Genomic DNA, 21871 nt, shown 5'->3' on the forward strand with positions numbered 1-21871 from the left:
AGTCACTTAACAATGTTAATAAGATTAGTTTTGATTTATGTTTGTTTGTTTGTTTGTGTGTTTGTGTGTTTATAATTTTGTGAAAATCAATAAAATTTTTGAAGGAAAAAAAAGAAACTCAGGTGGATGTGCAGTGGGTGGAGGGGTGTGTTTCATATTTTTTATCCTGACAACAACAGTGAAATATGTGAGGCTGAGAGCACATGACTTGCTCAAAGGCCACACAGCCAGCCTCATGACTGTACTAGGATTCAAACACCAGAATAACTGGCCCAAATGTAGACCTCTGGCCCACTATACCACAGTGCCTCAGCAGGAAGAAATACAGAATTACCGAGAAGGGAAGAGTTCAGTACAGAACAGAACTGAACGCAAACATCAACAGAGGCCCATCAATGCACAGGGGCAACCATATACAGTATATTTCATCTAGAGCTTCTGCTGTCAGCATTGGGCCTTGGAGGCATCAGAAGCAGCATGGCTGATTTTGGGTACCTCCAAAGCTCAGAGTGTCAAAGACAAGACTCCTCCCCTCTCTTGATGAAGAGGAGGGTGGAGAGCCACCCCAAGACATGTTGCTTCTTGAGGTACAAATGTCCCACTCCGCAAGATAAGGTACCCAGTGTTGGCCAAGTTATTTTGGCACGAGAAGCAGAGAATCTCAGAAGCACCTCTCCCTGGAACAACAAATTAAATAGCTAAAAAATGTATTATCCTTTAATGACACCCAAAATCAGATGTCTCATTCGGCCCTCATGGTCCTGGGTGAGAGACACCCACAGATTCTAACTAGATACCAAGGTCAGCCAAAATGAATGGACTCCTGGCATCCAGGTTTGACACAGTTACCATTTTTTCTTCCCATTGTGAGACTGTGGGCACAAGGACATGGTAACTGATAGAATTCCTGCTCCATGATTGTAGTCATGGGATTGTTGTCTATCATATGACGGTATATGTTTTGACTCCACAGAGTGGGAAGTGGCGGAGACAGGATGTTTGTGTTACTGTGTTCCGTGAAGTGGGACTATTGACCTTTGTTCTTTCTCTTTGCTGTCTGATGCTAGAGAGAGAGGGAGTCATGTTGCAGTGCTCCGTGTGTGTTTATATGTAAATAAAGTAGATTAGCCAAAATGCTGAGTTGCTGAGGTCTGTTACGCAAGCTGCAAAGACTCTGCAGATCCCTAAATGTGCCGGTGTCTGTTGGCATCCGTCACTGTGATGTTCAGGCTAAAGAAAGCTTTTGAAGCTCCTGAACAATTGACCAGGAGGGAGAGAACATGCCAGTCAGGTATGTATCTCTGTCAGGGTCCTACCTGAGTGTAGGACGAGCTCCTGACAATAACTTGTCTTCATTTAGCAAAGGTCTGGCAAGTTTAGCTCTGCAGGGGTCGAGTCCCGGCATCCCTGCCAAAACTAATTTCCACCTCCCAACCTGCAGGGCAGAAATGTTTTTCCCCCTCCAGATTAGATCCTTTCACATACAGGAAAGCTTCAGAAAGCTGCAACAGCTATCAAAACCAACAGTTCTTTCTGAGTTGCAAGTAAAATTCAAATGGTTGGGAATTAAGACACGTTGGTGTCAATAATGCAGGAAATCTACTCACCCCCCCTACATAAGTCCTACATACAACTTTCAAAATTATCTTATTATACACACTGTCGGTCCCTCATTTAAGATACCAGGCCTACTGCAACCCACACAAGCCTTCTGTTAATCCCAAAAAGCTGATCCTGGTGGCTCCATTCAGATTCTGATCCTAAAGCCATCCCACACAGACCTGCTGTCACCAGCCTCCCGCTTTCAGTGTCAGTAGTTTTTAGGTCAGATTGAGAATGGAAAAGTTGTGAAGCCCTGGGAGAAGCTAAGCAAAAGCTTTGCGGATATTCCTAAACAACATGTGAAGACAGATGCCCTACTATTTCAGCGCCCGCAGGAAGTGACAAGCCAATAGGCATCCATCACATCTATAAGAGAAAAAGGGCCAGTGTGTTCCTAATTTATGCTGAATATCTGGAGAACTGATTTACTGGTGCTTGTCCCAGGGCTGGGAAAAAAGGTAGGTATGTCACAGGGGCTGGGAATGTACTTTGCTGCTCTTAAAATGTCGTGCTTGGGTGTGTACATACCACACATTTAAAGCACATAAATAATCCTGGGGACTGTGGTTTGTTAAAGACAGTGGTGTAGGAAGGGGGTGCGGTAGGGGCGGGTCGCCCCGGGTGCCACTGCTGAGGGGAGTGACAAACTGGAAAAAATAAGTATTTTAAAACTAAACTTATTGAAGCTCGTCTCTGTGAGGTGGGCGGGGCTTTCCGGGTCCCGGAAGCTTCCTGCCACCCTCCTTGCCTTGAGACGTTCACACTGCCCCCAACCCAACTGGCCAATCAGCTAAGGCTGGGGGTGCGGCGAAGGCAAGGCAAGGGCTGATGCTGCTGAGGCCGACTTCCTTAGCTCCCCCGCCAGCAGCAGTTGGGTTTTTTGGGCCACTGAGGTGGCCTGCAGAGGCCGAGGTTCCGGGGCGCATGTGGACGACCTCCTGGGCTGCTAAGCCAAAGCTGCTTATGCTCACAATGTTCAGTAAATAAACCAGAAAATAACAGTTGCGACTGTATCTTATTTTTCCATCTTTTAATAGTTTGAATGTGGGGGGTGGGGGTGGGAAGGGACAAGAAATTTTCCACACCGGGTACCCCCTGACCTTGCTATGCCTCTGGTTAAGGATGCTCAGAACTGTAGCTCGGTGGTGGGCAAACTACACTTCCCACAATTCTTTGAGGGTGGCCATGTACTTTAAAGGTACAGCCTGTACACAGCCTTTATATTCGCCCAACCATTTCTGAAGTGTGAGGGATATGGAGTAGACTGCCGAAACAGTTTCTTTTCTGCAAGATTCTCAGGCGTTGGATGATTGGCAAGATTCCCAACCACGGGCCCCTCTGGCTGTTCCATCTCGGCCCCCTGCCCCCGCTGCTTTACCTTTAGCAATCTTAATGTCCAAAGCTGTTCGAATGAGCGCCATCAAGGTGGAGGAGAAATGGACGGTGTTGTCCTCGGCCACCGGCATATTCATCAGGACCAGCCTCTGTACAAGAGAGTGGGGGTGGGGAAGCGGAGGTGGGGGGAAGCAGGCAGAAAACAATATCGAAAAACGTATCAGGGAGACACGAGAAAAGGGGGCTTAGAATGCATCAAGTAGGATAGCCAAAAAGGAGGGCAAGGATCGCCCCCTCCATCCCCCCCCAGCTGGTATCACGTCCCCCCCCCCCAGTGTGCCTGCTTGCTGTCTTTTGCCATTTTTATTCATCTTGTTAAGCCTACATGTCGTTTTACTGACTTGGAGCAAGAAATAGGACTTTGCAAAGGAGAGACAGCCCCAGGGGATCTGTATCTCCATCTTTTTCAGAGCCATTTTGTCTCTTGCCCCCTCCCCCGATTTTGTTGAATCTTGCATCCCAGGATACAAACTCAGGCCTCTCTGTGATAAACTTGCTACCCAGCTACATCCTGGCGCCCCCTTTTTGAGTTTGCGTTTAATTTATTTCAGAAGAAAGATTATGCTTGGCAGAACATGATTGCCCATGCAATGGCTTGAACTCATCTCGAGTCTGAAGCGGGAGGAGAGAGAGAGAGAGAGCGGGTGCAAATGAAGAAAAACTGATGACCAAGGCAGGAGTGGGTAAGTCATGCTCCTTTTACCCCCAGGAGGGGAGAGTGAAATGGCCAAATCCACTTCCCAGAGTGTACAGACTGCTTTGTATATCGTTCTGTGCTTCCCCTGCCACACCTATTCACCCAACCTCGTTCTGGTCCTTTCGGAGCCACCATTGACCCAAAACCATTAGGTGAAATTCAGGCTCAAAAGTAGTAAACATGCTTCCGTTTGTGCAATATGTTTTTTCCACCTTGTGTGCTTCTAGCAACAGGTGAGTGTGAGTGCAAGTAAGCGCTGCCATGAACAGAAACTACCATATTTTTTGCTCTATAAGATCCACTTTTTTCCTCCTAAAAAGTAAGGGGAAACGTGTGTGCGTCTTATGGAGCGAATGAAGGATGCGCAGCTATCCCAGAAGCCATAACAGCAAGAGGGATCACTGCTTTCACTGCGCAGCGATCCCTCTTGCTGTTCTGGCTTCTGAGATTCAGAATATATTTTTTCTTGTTTTCCTCCTCCAAAAACTAGGTGTGTCGTGGTCTGGTGCATCTTATAGAGTGAAAAATACGGTAAAATCCTGGCTAATCTGAACAGGCAAATCTGAATGGCTAAAGGATATATTTTCAGCAGTCCTCTCTTGTACAATCTGCACTCAAACGTGTCTAAGTCCTGAAGCTTCGGCTGCAACCCTTCGAATGCACACAGGATGCCAGAATTTCCAGAATGGTGCCTTCTCTCACCAGATCATGGTCTCCAAGAACCTGGTCTGCAAATTCCTTCTGTTACTAACAAGGATTGAAGGAATGCTACTCCGAACATCACACAACACTTTCTGGCTCAGCTTCAGAGGTGGGTGTTTTTGGCCATCTAGGCTGCATGACTGAACCATGCAATTTTTAAGTCATGAGCTCCACTGAAGACAATTCAGCTTGGTGAATATTTCATGCTCCTTCTACAGCCTTCTTCTATTTCCATTAGTCAACACAGATTGAGCTGCACGTTTTCAGAGCGACTGCCTATAATCTTTATAGTTAGTTTTCCATATGGCCCAACACAAGGGAACTAAATATATGCCATTCGGGACTGTAAAAAGATAGTATATTTTATTGAGCTAGCTGGTTATCATAGAATGGGAGAATTAGAAGGGTCATGTTCTGGAAGGTTTCAGTTTTCAACTCTTCTCAGGCAGATAGTTGCTGCCTTGCCGGACATCTTTGGGAGAGGAAGAGGTTAAGGAGTAAACCCTGCAGAAATCTGGAATGGAGTCCCTAAGACAGCTGGATGACGTCTTCTGCGCCTCCTTCTGGCAACTCCTGCAAACAAGCTAGTGTCAAATGTATTGCTCTGCTTTCCTTTGGACAACATAAGTGAGGCTGAGAGTGGGGTCTTGTCTCCTGGGCAACCCAGGACCTCCATGAACACTGGCTAGACTTGTACCCTAGAGAGGTCACTTCAGTGCTGCTAATGCAGAATAATAATAATAATAATAATAATAATAATAATAATAATAATACCCCGCCCATCTGGCTGGGTTTCCCCAGCCACTCTGGCCAGCTTCCAACAAAATATTAAAATATAATAGTCCTTCAGATATTAAAAGCTTCCCTAAACAGGGCTGCCTTCAGATGTCTTCTAAAAGTCTGGTAGTTGTTTTTTTCCTTTGACATCTGGTGGGAGGGTGTTCCACAGGGCGGGTGCCACTCTGCCTGGTTCCCTGTAACCTCACTTCTCGCAGTGAGGGAACTGCCAGAAGGCCCTCGGAGCTGGACCTCGGTGTCCAGGCTGAACGATGGAGGTGGAGATGCTCCTTCAGGTATACTGGGCCAAGGCTGTTTAGGGCTTTAGAGGTCAGCCCCAACACTTTGAATTTTGCTTGCAAACGTACTGGGAAACGCGACGGGAGGCAGCTTGGTAACTTGGTGACAAGTTACCAGTCTCTGCAGCCACAGCAGGTGCTGTGATTCTCTTGCAGATTCTCTTCACCCCTGGAGGCGCACTCCATTGTCACTTGAGACAGATGGATGTCAACAGCTATGCAACGCTACTCACCAGAGGTGGGGAATCTATGGCTCTCCAGATGTTGTTGGACTACAGTTTCCATCATCCCTGTTCATTGGTCAAGCTAGTGGGGCTGACAGGAACAAATCTGGAGGGCCGCAGGTCCTCACCTCCCTGCTATTAAGTCCCAATGAGCTTGACAGTGCTTATTCCCATGCAAGCATGCTGAGGACCACAGCCCTACATTGCTTAACGAACGTTGCATAATCAGAACTTCTTCTAATATAACGAACCATCTTGCTGCAAGCTGACTTATTTTCAGAGAGTTAACATAAATGCCCCATAAATGTGCTGAAAAACACATCCTCCCATCAGATGGCAGAAGGTGTTCTAAGCAGGTGCAGATGAAACAGTTGAGCAGGGAGGATTTCTGCTCATGTACACCTGCATGCATATAAAACGCCTTCTGACATCTGTTAAACACAGAGATGTGGAAGGAGTGTGGCAGAAGTGCGCCTGCCTAGAAATTGTGGCCCTGTGAGCTCTTCCACATGGTCTTTCAACACACAGAAGGATTTGTGTAAACCTTTTACGGCGTCAGGCCTCCTGGCCCATTAACCCAGTAACATTCACTTTGTACAACAGTGGGTTTCTACGATCTCAGATCCCAAAGGGCTTTGAACCGGAGGGGGCAGGTGGAACTGGGATCCTCTGCATACAAAACATTTGCTCTACCGCTAATCTAAAGCCTCTCATACTTTATTGTGAATCTCTCTGTTTTTCGGAACCGATAGCATAATAACTACGTGTACTAGCTAAAAATTACCGTATTTTTCCATCTATAAAAGACACCCCCATGTATAAGACACCCCCTGTTTGGGGGGACTCAGATTTAAGAAAATGGGGAGGGGAGAGATGAATCTGTGCATAAGACACCCCCTAATTTTTGACATTATTTTTAGGGGGGAAACCTAGTCTTATACACGGAAAAATACGGTATTTGCAAGAGCTTAATTCCAAAGATTCCTCCTCCATTACATTAAAGCAGGCATAGGCAAACTCAGCCCTCCAGATGTTTTGGGACTACAGCTCCCATCATCCCTGACCATTGGTCCTGTTAGCTAGGGATGATGGGAGTTGTAGTCCCAAAACATCTGGAGGGCCGAGTTTGCCTATGCCTGCATTACAGTAACTACATTTTTATCTCTGGGAGTTATATTAAAGATGACCACTGTGGGTCTCCTACGCTGAAAAGGGATCACCTTAGCTTTCAGGCTCACTTTAGTTACACTGACATTACATACATTCCTCTCCTATAACAGCCATGCTTCCATTGCAGAGTATCGCACCTTGTGTGGCAGGTAAGTATTTCGTAGTGTGCAAGCAGACCAGTACTTAATGGTTTGTGAGCATTCGGTAGCCATAAAAAAACAAATAGTCTTTCCTTTCCCCCCCATACGGTCAGCCACCCGCACTCCCATCCCATGCTAATGCGTCCCCCATTTCTCACTGACCAGCAGCCCATAAAGGAAAGAAGGGTTTGTTCTACCTTATAAGCAACTTTGGAGGGACATCTCTTCCCGAGGCCTAGTGGTGGGGACATGAGAGTCAGCATTTCATACATCTCAGTGTAATGGATGCGGCCACTGGTCATGGAGGGGAAAGAGGACAAGGGGAAGGGGAGGAAGATGCAGAGGAACGAAAGGAAGAAAAACAAGGCATTCCCAGAGACCCCAAAAATGCCCCCAAACAAAACAGAACACAGGGAACAGAAGAGAGAAAAGAACAGACAAAACAGGAAAAGAACAGGAAACCCATTAATCAATGCAAATCATACATGACAGCCTGTGCTGATGTGGATTTATATCGCCCCTCACACAGACCCAAGAATGGCACCGGCGTGTTTTGCCAGCCTTCCCATACATATTGGCTGGCGTTGGTTTCGTACGGCCGGTTTCCCCTTGCAGGTGTCGTGCCATTGCCCCACCTCGTTCCCAGGACTGTGTGCAAGTGGTATATAAATCAAGATACACAACACTCCAACAAAGGGTTATTCAGGCTATGGTGGTGCAGACGTCAGAGAATGGGCAGGACCCGAGCTGTTGGCAGAGCCTGCTTTCTTCCTCACCAAGTCCTGCCCTAAGATTCATGTTGTGGCATAACCCGTGGCTGAAGTGGTATGTACTGCCCACCTCTGGCAGTGCCTATGCAACCGGAAAGCATCGTCTTGCATAGGAGGGCAGTGAACCAGGCTCAAAGGAATGTGTTTCTTTTGCTTCCATCCAGCCCTGGGGATGGAGAACTTTCCCACCATGCACTGGTGCAAAGGCATGCTAAGTGGCTAAGAAAAGAAAAGCAGGACGAAAATTCTACATGCCATGCTCTTCCCGCCCCCCGGTTCTTTCTCACATGCGGCTTCAAGTTTCACCTGGTTGGAGTTTAAAGAGTCTTGGCAGAGGCAGCTGTTTTGGCCTTCTGAGGTTCAGGGTTCATTTGTGCTCCCCGCATTCTAAAGTAACCGTAAAGGACACCCCCTGGCTATCTGAAGATGCGTGCGTGCACACGAAAGCTTATACCAAGAAGAAGAAGAGGAGTTTGGATTTGATATCCCGTTTTATCACTACCCGAAGGAGTCTCAAAGCGGCTAACAATCTCCTTTTCCCTTCCTCCCCCACAACAAACACTCTGTGAGGTGAGTGAGGCTGAGAGACTTCAGAGAAGTGTGACTAGCCCAAGGTCACCCAGCCGCTGCTTATGGAGGAGCGGAGACGCGAACCCGGTTCCCCAGATTACGAGTCCACCGCTCTTAACCACTACACCACACTGGCTCTCAAGTTTGCTCCAAGAACAAACTTAGTTGGTCTCTAAGGTGCTACTGGACAATTTTTAATTTTTTCATATATTTTGACTGTGCCAGACCAACACAGCTACCTACCTGAATCTACTCCCTGGCTAGTACTTCCTATTTTGTAACTTTCTCATTGCAGCATCTTATCAGCCTATGCATAAGAGTTTCATGGAGAACAGCTACGTGGGCTTAGAATCCAGTAGAAAAGGCACAACTACGGACTTGGGGGCTTCGTTTGGAATCTTTAAGCTCCTCCTCATCTTCCTGGGAAAAAGTGAAACGTGCCCAGGGCTAGTTGTTGTTGTCTCTATAAACAACTTGGATGAAGGAATTGAGAAGACGCTCAACAAATTTGCGGATGTCACCGGAAATGGGAGGTGCATCTAATACCACAGAAGACAGAATCGGGACACGATATGTACTCAACAGATTGAAGGACTGAGCCCAACCTAACAACAGGGACAAATGTAAGGTTCTGCACTTAGACAGGAAAAAACAGATGCACAAATATAGGATGGGGACACCTGGCTTACTAGTAGGACATGTATAAAGGATCTATGGGTCTTGGTGGACCACAAGCTTAACATGAGGTAACAGTGTGATGCAGGAGCAAAAAAAAGCTGATGCTATTCTAGGTTCTATCAACAGAAGTCTAGTGTCCAGATCAAAGGAAGTAAAAGCACCATGCTATTCTGCCTTGGTCAGAGCACACCTGGAGTATGGTGTTCAGTTCTGGGCACCACAATTTAAGAAGGATATTGTGCAGAGGAAGGCAACCAAGATGATCAAGGGTCTAGAAACCAAGCCTTATGCAGAATGGTTGAGGAAGTTGGGTATGGTTTTTCCCCAGGAGACTGAGAGAAGATGCGATAGCCATCTACAAATATCTAAATGGCTGCCACATGGAAGAGGGAACATGATTGGTTTCTTCCTGCTCTGGAGAGTAAGACCTGAACCAACGGCTTCAAGTTACAAGAAAGGAGATTCTGACTAAGCGTTAGGAGGAATTTTCTGACTGTAGAAGCTGTTTGACAGTCCAAGAGACTTCCTTGGAAGGCGGTGGACTCTCCTTCCATGGATGTTTTTAAGCAGAGGTTGGATGGCCACCTGTCATGGATGCTTCAGTTGATATTCTTGCATTGCAGGGGGTTGAATTGATGACCCTCAGGGTCCCTTGAAACTCTACAATGCTGTGGTTCTGTGGTTCTAAGTATGGGGATCAGTGGAGAAGAAGAATAAAGACCACTTCTCCATATTCTCATCATGGATGCTCTTACTAGCTTGCAGATGAGACAGACAGATAGAGAAAGAAAGAATGAATGATACAGGAGAAAACTATCCCAAGGTGCTTAGAAAGGGCTTCTCAAAGTGGAAAGCTAGGCATTTCTCCTGTGTTCCCAGAAAGAGACACTGGGAACTTCTGCTACTGGGAACTTGCCTCCTATTTCCTAAGTCAGGTCTTTGAACTTGCTCCAAAGGCCTTCCTTTTATCTTTGAACTAAACAAATATGAGCACATTAAGAGCTACATCTACATTAACTGTATTATTTGTAGAGGTCATTCGTTGTTGTTTAGTCGTATCTGACTCTTCGTGACCCCATGGACCAGAGCACGCCAGGCACTCCTGTCTTCCACTGCCTCCCGCAGTTTGGTCAAACTCATGCTGGTAGCTTCGAGAACACTATCCCACCATCTCGTCCTCTGTCGTCCCCTTCTCCTTGGGCCCTCCATCTTTCCCATCATCAGGGTCTTTTTCAGGGAGTCTTCTCTTCTCATGAGGTGGCCAAAGTATTGGAGCCTCAGCTTCACGATCTGTCCTTCCAGTGAGCACTCAGGGCTGATTTCCTTCAGAATGAATAGGTTTGATCTTCTTGCAGTCCATGGGACTCTCAAGTTTCTTAATTTCTTGTTTTCTTGTTTTTTGTTTGTCTTGTACTTGATCATTTGTATGCTGTTGTCTCAGTTTCCTCATAATGTCCACCTTCCCCCATTTTAAACATGGGCCCTTTATTTAACATGTCTAGGCAGTCCTTCTGGTGGCTTGTGCATCATGAAAACAGTTTTTACGGGAACTTCTACATTTGAGGGGAGCTTCGCTTGTTGCTGTTTTTATCCAAGGACAGGCCTTGAAATGCTCTCTCCCTAAAAACTGCTAGTTTCAAAGTAAGACAGATACTTTCAAATCTGATTTACTTCTCCCTCCCCCAGATATTAGGTCTGTAGCCCTGAGCGAAACATTTCAAACAGGGAATTATATATAATTTTGTGGTGAGCAATGAACTAAATCATAGCTCTGAGACCTTGCAGTAGAATCTTGTGAGAAACAGAAGGACAGGACATTGTGGGGACTGAGATGGCAATCGACTGTGGAACAAGTGAAGTTGAAATCTAAGGGCAATTGGATTTTCATGACTATAGAAAAACGGCAAGTATTTGGATAAAAGCCTTTTTCTTCCAAAATGGTAAAAAAGCCAAAATGCCAGTGAAAATCTGGCCAAGCCTTGGTCCTTTGCACAGTAAATGCTACACAGGTAACTGTCAACTTGCCCAATGATCTTTTGATGACTGTAACCGATTGTTCTTGCTGTTGCTGCCAAGTTGGGAGAAAACCTACATGATTTCTATTATCTCTTCATGATCAAAAGGCAGCTCCGTAAACTCACTATGGGTTGTGAGTGTCAACCATGGAATGCAGTAAGTTCTAATGCTTTCTGAAACTGAACTGCATGAGTACAGAAAGGCAACAAAAGATTTGATTTAGCTATGAAAGATGTGTTTTAAGACCCAGGCATCTGGTGCAAAAAGAAAACATGGGCTGCTACCACATGTTCTTCCCTCGCCGAGGGAAGCAGTGCAAGAACCATGAAGGACGATCCCAAACATTAACGTATTGCAAAGATGCATTGTTGTGATTTGTGAAGCACATTGGCCCATGAGCGGCAATTCCTGTATTTTCTCAAAGGCAAGGTTTCTCATAGCCATGTCTCTTGAAACAGCTCTTTATTAAAAGGGACACACTGAAGTAGAAGCCTATTTGTTTTGAACATGATGGAACGATTGTACTGTACCTGCGGCAGATTTCAGACCAAGGAAAGAATGAAATATGTCTCAGACAAGGGCTTCCTAAACAACCTCAACATTACTAGGTGATGTGTCTAGTGAACGAAAGATGCTGTTTCTTAGACGTCTTTAGCCCCAGAATGCAATGGTGAGGAGGACTTAAAAGCAAAAGGAAACAAAGAATGACTGGTTTGTTTATTTTTCAGGGCTGCGAAGGGGTTCCATTTACACTGCACAACAGTATTACAGACAGCTGTTTATACCAGACAAAATTTGGTAACCGTTTGCCATTGATACCAGTGCCAAAAGTTGTTGTTTTTGCTTATACACTACAGCTTATGTCTTATTTTAGACAAAATGATTCACTCTAGCACATGTGTAATAAGAGTATATTACACATAATGTCACCATGAAAATAATCAGTGACGTATTTATGTGGAGGCTGAACACTTGCTAAACTTACAGAGTTAATTATTCTGTAAGGTTAATCTATCTTGGCTGTCATTTGTTAAATCACAATAGAAATCATTGCGAGTGGGTTTCAAGAATGAGTTTTGGAACTGGCAAAGGAATAACACACGAATCTGAGGTTCTTTTGCAGCTTCCCTTATGGAGATGACAGCTTAGATTTCATTTTTTTTTATTTATTTTGAAGTTTACTCAACTACAAGGGATGGAACAAACTTTAATCCTAGTCCTCATCTAAACTGAGTGGTTTTTTCCTTGGCATAATGAAGGTTGAAACCATTATTTACTGCCAATGACTTGCAAACAATAAACAGCCGAAGCTCTCAAGAAATATAAGTGATCAAAGCTTGTAATTTGCAAAAATATAAGAACAGTCTAAATGCTTTCAAAGAATCTGACAGGTCAAAAAAATAAGAATTTGACATTTTTGTGTGTGTGTGTGTGTGTGTGTGTGTGTGTGTAGGGAAAATAGAGATAGCCACAATGGGCAATACTTTCAAATAAACATTCATTAGGGCCTAGGTCTTACTAAGATGGAAATCTGCATCACTTCAGACTGCATGGGAGATAGAATGTTCTTTCATACAAAAAAAAAATATTCCTTCCACACAGAAAATTAGATATTGAGGGCAAGGGTTCTTCTAGATTAGCCTTCTATCATCTGACATGCTGGTTTTCTTTGTTGAGTGGGGTTTTAAAACATTTTGGCTGAGGAGTAGCCAGCTGTATGAGCCTTCAAGGTACAGCAGATGTCACCGAGAGCTGGGCATAAATCAGGATGTTGAGTCTGGCAAACTGAATAGCACTCTTAGGAGATACATCGTGAACCCCAATGGCATTACTCTGGAGGGTCAGAAACAGTGCAAGATTCAATAACCAGAGCTGCTGTGCTTAAAACTGTAACACCTTCACAACTGAGTCTCTGGTGACGACATCTTTCTCCCCATGTCCTCCTCGCTTTGCTTTTTGTCCCTCAACCTCTTGCCTCGCATTTTCTCCTGCATATTTTTTTTTTGTAGCCGCACTGGTTAAAGAGCAATAGCAATGCCCACTCGGAAGATAAAAGATGTGCCATCAGAGAGGGCTCTGATCCGAGAGGCAAAGGTCGTGCTTCCCGGGTGTATTATCCGTGCGCAGGAGACACAACCCACAAAAGAAAAGAAAGGAAGGAAAACCTTTAGAGGACCAGAATGAATTTGCAGCTTAGGCAGACAAACCAAAGCCTTCTCTCCCCTCCCCATCCCTTCCTGGCCCAACAGCTGCTGGTTCTGAAAGGGTGTGGATCTCTTTAAACTCAGGTTAAAGCAATGCCTGATGAGGAGCAGTGGTGGCAGAGCAGAGGGTCGGGAAGGAGGGGTTTAACAGGATGTTCCCATTGCCGGGTTGTGGCTGGGGATTGGGAGGCAAACCTTGTACGCCACCCTGTAGGGGCAGTTCTCTCCCAGGCCCAGAGGAGGCGAGATCACCCGTACTAATGTGTACATATCCTTATACAGGATCCTGCCACTGGAAAGGAAGCACAGGTGCGTTAATAGGGCTGCTCAGGAAACGGGGAAGAGGATGCAAGTGCAAAACTAACTGATGGCACCAGATTTGTGCAACTTTCCCCTTCCGTCTCCAGCTCGGAAAAAGCTCTGAGCGGCCTGTGGAAAAGATAGCTACTGCTCTGACTGGGAAGGTTGGTTCTACAGTGTTGGATCCCATCCCATTTGTCAACAAAGTGAGTACGAAAGGGTCAAAGTTGTCTCGAACTGAGGCTGAGAAAAGATGCAGCAGTCTGCCACGAATTAGCAGATCTTAGCCCATATACAGACACTCATCCCTGGATCAGCCAGAAGAGTTTTGCAAAGCTGGTTATTTAAATAAAGTCAACACACTTTACTATTATTTTAAAAAACACCTTTCTGGAGGTGCTAAATCGGTTTCGTTCCCATTTTCCGAAAGCGGAAAGTTTTGTGAGGAAATGTAAACAAGTTGCTCAGAGTTGCACCGTGAGAAAAGTGAGACTGAATCCAAGCCTGCAGTCCATCGCAGCTAGACAGTATTGTGCAGTAACAGAACAATCTAATGGTACCCCGTAATTCCTGACAAGGAGCCACAGATCAAAAGTTATCAGAACGTGGCAAATCTATTTAATGGTGGGGGTGAGGCCACTGCAAGCCAAATCCCTGGTACAAGAAAAAGCTTTTTTGAGATGTGCGAGGAGATCCCCACTCTTTCCACTTTTCAAAGTGAAATCTGACTTTAATCTTCTCATTCTCTTCCCATTCCTTCGACAGTTTTCCTATCTGGCAAATGACCCATTTGCTTCTCTGTGGAAAACTATAGGAGAGGTGTGAAGAAGTTCACATTGGAGCTCCTATTTAATCCTGTTTCCCCACTTTGGCCTGTTTCTCACGGAGGTGCCCTGATTCTCATGTAAAAAACTACCCACACAAATATATCTGTATCTGACCAGACAGAAAGCCAGAATATCAGGGAGAAAACCAGGCTACAGAGCCCTTCTCGCTGATATGCTAGTTTTGTATGCAGACGTACATTTTGTGTATGTGGGGACACAGTCATGGGACATGTTACAGCCCAAAGGCAATTGTATCACCCCAGAGAGAACCAAATTTCCAGCCATGGGTTGCAGAATTGGCCTATCGTGGCTTGCGAGGTGCAGAACCTGTGGTCTCAACTCCCATCAGCCCCTGCCAACATAGACAATGGTCAGGGAGGATGGAAATTTGGACGCAGGCTCCTCACCCCTGTTTGTTGTTTCTGAAAATTACCACTTTAATTCAGAAACACAATCATCACATTGTTTTTTTAAATAGACCGATTAAGCAAATGTGTGCCAAATATGAAGGCGGATATCCAATAATCCTGACTTCTCACAGCAATGCCAACTTTCAAAAAGAAAGTCTTAGCAAAGTGCAAGACTGCTAGGGGAATAGCAGTAGGAAATTCAGAGTCTGAGGGGGCAAGGTAAGAAAAGGAAAACCAATTTTTATGTTTACACTAAGGTTACCAGATTTTTTTCAGTGAATTCGGGGACACTTTTCAACTTCAATGGATTTTGTATGGGGACTGATTTGTAAATCTGGGGACTGTCCCCAGGAAACAGGGATGTCTGGTAACCTTAATTTACACCCCGATTACCCCTCCCCCAAGAAAAAGCCAACTATTATTTCCCCTTTTGTCCAAACCCTACCTAATCCTATCAACTCCTTAATTGTTCAAGAAAATTTGACATTCCTGCTCAAAATGAGCTTGCGCCATGAAAAGAACAGCCTGATGCTACCATAGCTGTCAACTTTCGGATTTGAAAATAAGGGATCAGCAGCCTCACCTGTCCTGGAGACAGTCTATGGGATATCTAACAATCCAGGATAGTAGCGGGAAACAGCGCTGAAATAAGGGAATTTCCCGCAAAAAAAGGGAAGGTTGACAGCTACTAAAAGCAGATACAGAGCTCAGAAGAGTAGATATGCTTGCCTATGGGACCTTAAATACAAATGTGTTTATTCCTATTTTTTCACAAGGTATTTTGGGGTGGGAAACAGAATAAAGCTGGTGAGCTGGGTCCTGAGCTCCGCCAGGAAAGCCCTTCTGAGACTGGCGCTCTCAAGCAGAGCAGATCCCTGCCCAAAGTGGGGTTTGCAGTTGGTGCCCATTGCAGCCATTGAATTGAGTGCAGGCATTCCCAGTTGGGTCTGCAGCTGCTACCAATGAGCTACTATGATGTCATCTATGACATCACATATGATGTCACGTGTGGGACAGGTGGGTGTGGCTTAGGAGCCTTGCTGCACCTGATTTAGGCATATGGACTGGAGGTTCCCCATGGCCGTGCTATTTGATAAGTAGGCTCTTGCCAATGAGTACCCAATGCCACAATATTTGTTTACTTACTTATTTAAAAACATTTTTAGACCGGTCTAAAAATATGCCTGTCCTAATTGCCTATGCAAAATGCTTCCCATTACTGAAATATTCTGCTTTAAAAAACCAAAAACAAAACACCGCCACAAGAAAACAAAGTTTTAAGACATGCATTTTTTGTACACATCTTAATTCAAAATGCACATTTTTATATCCACTTGAGCCTAAAATACAATTTTTGGCACTTTTTGGAGACTAAATATTTGGAGAAGTGCAAAAACCAAAGGATAGCTGCATTCCAATTCATGAATTAGTTCAGGAAATGTAAATTGGATCAGTTTACTTTTAAAGGTGGGCTCAAGCATCCTTCATTGTGTGTGATGGGTTTTGCTGGTATTTACCACTTCAGGCTGATGGTAAGGGACCATATGTTTGAATGATCCTCCATAATAATAATATAGCTACATACACAAATGTAGCGTATTAAGGCAATAGTTCCTGATGTTCTAGATTTCTATGTGCAGAAATCTTTTATATATGGGGACATTTAAAAGATACAACCCCCAATGTGTATGGCAAAGTGGAATAGCCTAATGAGAGCCACAGTGTTGAGAATTTTTCCTGTGTGTTTCAGCTCTGATTTCAAAGGTGATAATCAATATCAACTGCTCTTTACAACCCATATTCTGTGTTACATTCAAGGCTTGACATCAGGCATATCCAAAGTTCGTTTCAGGGGCCTAATCTGGCCCACCGGTCAGTTTATTCTGGCCCTGTGGCAGTTCATTTCCTGGGGTAATGACCCTCAACAACTTCAATCCTCGCGGTCCTTCACTTCATCCATTCTGGCCCTCTTTGAAAAAAGATTGGACACCACTGATTTACACCATTGCAAAGGAAGAAAGAACTATGGCCGAAAAAATACAAAAGGTCACGCACCATAAACTAATAATATCAGGATCACAGCAAACTAGATGAATTCAGGTAAAACAATAAAACTAGGTTTCAGGTAGGCAAAGGCAGATTCACGGCAATTAGGGAGATTCCAGAATTGCAAGAGCTCCAGAGAGGACCCATCGCTTTTCTAGATTTGTGAACATTCACACCGATTTTAAAAGGACTGGAATCTCAGGGTGGTCCAAGCCAGTTCTTGGAGAAAGATCAACATAAAAAGGCTTTCAAGTTCTCTGGTGGGAAATCTGAGGTCTCAAAAGCTTACTTGTGGTGGCAAACAAATGTCAATGCCAGTTCAGGCTAAGCACTGTCGTACTGGGACACTGGGGTTAGGCAATTATGTTGAAACGCCCAAGGGAGACATTCTAGAAAACAATATTTTCTGAAGCATGCCTGAAACTTTTTTTTTTTTTGGGGGGGGGGAGTAGTGAAGACCACCAGCCAGAGGGTGGCCACTCAGATGTGGAAGTGTGTGCAAGGAGTTGTTTGCAACCTCCATGCTGCAGACCCCAAAAGATGCCACAATAAAAGCAAAAAAGAAATCACAATCTTGCACACACCAGAGCTCTGATCAGACCACGGCTCATCCTCAGTGCGCTTAGTATATGATATTTGTTTGTCATTCACATCAGGCATGTTTGCTGCAAGAAACATGGGTGCATCTCTGGCAGACCCAGTTGCTTCATGAAATGGGGAACTGCTCTTTTTTCACAGGATTCCCAGAGGCAGCTCACAAAACCATTACTATAAAAATGCAGAAAACCCTGACCTTAGAAAATATTAATAAATAAAACCTGAGCTTTAACCCTTAATTCAGACCAGCTCAAACTCTGCATTGTTTGGGTAAGCAAAACGTCTTCCAATGCAACTTCTAGGCGGCTTCTCATAGGCACATTTGGAGCCTGAAGGGTTAATTCCTGTTTGTCTTGGGCATCATTTCTAAACAGATTTTGCAGAGGGCTTAAAAACAGGGGGTGCCTACATACCACGCAGCTCTGTCATACTCTGCCCAAATCCGGACAAATTCGTCAAGGTGATGCGGTCCCAAGATGGAGGAATCTCGAGTCAGGTATTCAAAATTGTCCATGATGACGGCCACAAAGAGATTCAGCATCTTATGTAGGGAGGAAACAAGACGAACGTGTAACAAGGAAAGTCTGGAGAGAAACTGGCACAGTTCACATTTCAATGCAAACCTACCAAATTTATAAGTCCCTACAAAATATGTGGCCATCCTTTGAAATTCATATTTCATAATTCATTTTGTGATGCAACCAAAGCACACATTGGGGAAACGTGTGCTTAAATTCCAAATATTAGTGAAAACGGCATAGAGAAAGGTATGTTATGAGGGGAAATCTCTTGCAAAAAACCTGTGTGCATCAGGCAAAATTGCAAACAAACATGTGTCTGTTGGGAGAAATGTGAACTAGGATCCCGACCTATTTTCACAAGACCCTTAAGAAAAAACACGCAAACTGATGTGGAAATACTGCAATCCGAGTTTTAAGTGTGGAAAGATGAGGAACTGAGAGAAACCAAAATTGACAGGCTCATCCATCCAACAAGAGGAAGAGGACAGGGGTAAGCAGAAGAGAGCAGAAGGGAATATAAATAGATGGAGAAAAAGAGAGAAAAAATACTGCCAAGCAGGTTCCTGCATGTGGCACAATGACAGCGAAATCCTCTCTCTCTGTTCCATGTGGAGGATCCTTCTGGATTCCATTAGGGGCAAAGGGGAAGGGAAGTGGGACTCACCAAAAAGGAGCAGAAGAAGATAAAGGAGACAAAGTATACATATGCCAGATTTGTGCCACATCGCTCGTTCTCGTTCTGCCCAGATGTTGCTGTGGTGTCCGACTCACATCCTTTCCCTTCCAGGCATGAAAGCATGATCTCCTGCCACGCCTCCCCTGTGGCGCTCCTGCACGCAGAACAAACACATCTTCCAAGTTTACTGCTTCATTCACCAAATCCCTTGCAATTAATTGCTTCTTGCATCAGCCAAGCTCTGCTGCTTCAGAGGATGGCATAGCCACATCGTGGCAGACTGTGATTTGATTCCAGCAGTACCGTATTTTTCGCTCCACAAGACGCACCTGACCATAAGTCGCACCTAGTTTTTAGAGGAGGAAAGGGGGAAAGCCCCGTTTTTGGGGGGGATCAGCTCAAAGTTGAGCAGCTTCTTTTGCAAAGGGGAAAAGCCCCCTTTTTAGGATCAGCTCAAAGTTGTTGAGCTTACTTTGCAAAGGGAAAAAATCCTGTTCTTATGGGGTTCATAAGTTCTGCAGCTTCTTAAGGAAAGGAAAGGGAGCCGTTTCTACAGTTTCCAGACAGATAATCTAATCATCCAGTCAGATGTCGCTGGGAAAACAAACAGCCTCAGTGTGCAGAACATTCAACAATGGAGGCCTGGGCAAGGGGGCAGGGCCGGAAAGGGAGTCGGCGATCGACCACACATTCGCTCCATAAGACGCACAGACATTGCCCCTTACTTTTTAGGAGGAAAAGTGTGCCTTATGGAGCGAAAGGGACACGGGTGGCGCTGTGGGTTAAACCACTGAGCCTCTTGGGCTTGCCGATCAGAAGGTTGGCGGTTCGAATCCCAGCAACGGGGTGAACTCGGTCCCTGCTCCTGCCCACCTGGCAGTTCGAAAGTATGTCAAAGTGCAAGCAGATAAATAGGTACCACTCTGGCGGGAAGGTAAACGGCGATTCCGTGTGCTGCTCTGGTTTGCCAGAAGCGGCTTAGTCATGCTGGCCACATGACCCGGAAGCTGTATGCCGGCTCCCTCGGCCAATAAAGTGAGATGAGCGCCGCAACCCCAGAGTCAGCCACGACTGGACTTAACCATCCAGGGGTCCCTTTACCTTTATGGAGCGAAAAATATGGTAGTTTAGGGTGTCTATGTGTGGCAGGTGGGGTGGGGGGAACAGGATCTGCTGTCCCAAAAAAGCAGTGGTCCTAGTTCATGCACCATCAGGGTGGATTTGATTTAAACCAAATCAATTTAAATCACGATTTAAATCACTAGTCAGTAAGACTTGATTTAAATCTTTTTTTTTTTTATAGAAAGTCTCATTCTTGCTGGTATAAATCTTAATATTTACAACCAGAGGAAGGTTTCATTTTTGGACTGATAAATTTTCAGAGTAGTTTCTACAGTTATATCAAAAATTACTGATTTGGTTATTCTATTAGGAATACACAGACAGATAATTATGAAATAATTGTGAGGTTCCATAAGTTAACTGTTTATATTTGGACAACCTTTCTGCTGTACTTTATTAGAAGGAGAAAAACAATCACTAGTAACAATTTAAACAATTTATTTAACTGAAACAATAACATTATAGCATATGTGTTCATGTTTGTTAACTGATGTGGTTAAACAATTTTTTTTAAAAAAACTTAGACTGAGTTTTAGCACACATGAAAAACTTAAAACAAATCCTTATTTCCTGATGAATAGCCTTTGGACTATAATGTAAGTTATACAGAAAACTATCTTTAGAAAGATTTTTCCTCCAAAAGCATTTTATTTTAAAAATCTGATTTAAATAAAAAAATAATAATCCATTTTTTAAAAAATCATTTATTTTTATCCACCCTGCGCACCATGTAGTGTCACACAAATAGGGGTGTTAGTGGTAGCAGCAAGGAAGGAGAGCAATAATGAACCCACACAAGCACAGTCCGCACTGCTGGACAAATTATTTAGATAGTTTACAAAGATCCCACATTGATTCCACATCCAGTGAAGCTGGCGAGTTATTTGGAAGTTTTTTATGCTGACCAGGGACCTCCCAGGGTTTGTGTGTGTCTGTCTGTCTGTGTGTGTGTGTGTGTGTGTGTGTGTGTGTGTGTGTCTGTGTTCATCAATTATCAGGATGCTTTCCAAAGCTGGTGCAAATGCCATTTCAAAATAGCCGACGTATAAACTGAGCATAGGATGTCATTATGTCATTATTAACTTATTGATTTGATTACATTCCATTAGAAAGAAGAGAGGGAGGACACTTAACATAATGGATAATTAGATCCAAGCGGGTCTTTCTAGCAGGATAGCTTTGTCTGCAACTTTGGCAATGAATGGTTTTACCATGTATTGGCATTAAGATAAAAAAAATGGTAAAGGACCCCGGGACGGTTAAGTCCAGTCAAAGGTGACTATGGGGTTGTGGCGCTCATCTCGCTTTCAGGCGAGAGCCGGCATTTGTCCACAGACAGCTTTCCAAGTGATGTGGCCAGCAGGACTAAACCGCTTCTAGTGGAACTGGACACCTTGATGGAAGCCAGAGCACATGGAAACGGCGTTTACCTTTCCACCACAGTGGTACCTATTTATCTACTTGCACTGGTGTGCTTTCGAACTGTTAGGTTGGCAGGAGCTGGGGCAGAGCAACGGGTGCTCACTCCACCATGGAGATCCGAACCGCCAACCTTCTGATTTGCAAGCCCAAGAGGCTCAGTGGTTTAGACCCCATCGCCACCCGCGTTAACTGGAGTCAAAAGTTAGGAAGTGACTACAGCTGCAAACTCATTAGGAGATCCAAATTCTTGTAAATCCTGCCTGTTAGTTCAGCTAGAACAAACCGAACACGTTGTCCACAAAGCCCTTTGGGGTCAAACTGTCCTTTCTAGGTAATAATAATAATAATAATAATAATAATAATTTATTATTTATACCCCGCCCATCTGGCTGAGCTAACCCAGCCACTCTGGGCGGCTTCCAATCAAGTGTTAAAAACAATACAGCATTAAATATTAAAAACTTCCCTAAACAGGGCTGCCTTCAGATGTCTTTTAAAGAGACGATAGCTGCTTATTTCCTTCACATCTGCTGGGAGGGCATTCCCCAGGGCAGGCGCCACTACTGAGAAGGCCCTCTGCCTGGTTCCCTGTTCCTTACTTCTCGCAATGAATGAACCGCCAGAAGGCCCTCGGTGCTGGATCTCAGTGTCCGGGCTGAACGATGGGGGTGGAGATGCTCCTTCAGGTATACAGGACTGAGGTCGT

The 21871-nt window shown here is 44.6% G+C and overlaps 1 protein-coding gene across 3 annotated transcripts in view; it reads right to left on the minus strand.

Annotated features, from left to right (window-relative positions):
• Positions 1-21871, minus strand: part of CACNA1E (calcium voltage-gated channel subunit alpha1 E) — a 498615-nt gene that overhangs the window by 32058 nt on the left and 444686 nt on the right. For all 3 annotated transcript variants that reach the window (XM_079980995.1, XM_079980994.1, XM_079980996.1), the window contains 4 exons: positions 18610-18775; positions 17838-17965; positions 7204-7300; positions 2981-3086 (listed from right to left, as the gene is read on the minus strand). In XM_079980995.1, the coding sequence (XP_079837121.1) occupies positions 2981-3086; positions 7204-7300; positions 17838-17965; positions 18610-18775 (497 nt within the window). The remainder of the gene's footprint in view (positions 1-2980; positions 3087-7203; positions 7301-17837; positions 17966-18609; positions 18776-21871) is intronic.

Source organism: Podarcis cretensis (assembly GCF_951804945.1).
Source record: "Podarcis cretensis genome assembly, chromosome: 6".
NCBI classification, from domain to species: Eukaryota; Metazoa; Chordata; class Lepidosauria; order Squamata; family Lacertidae; genus Podarcis; species Podarcis cretensis.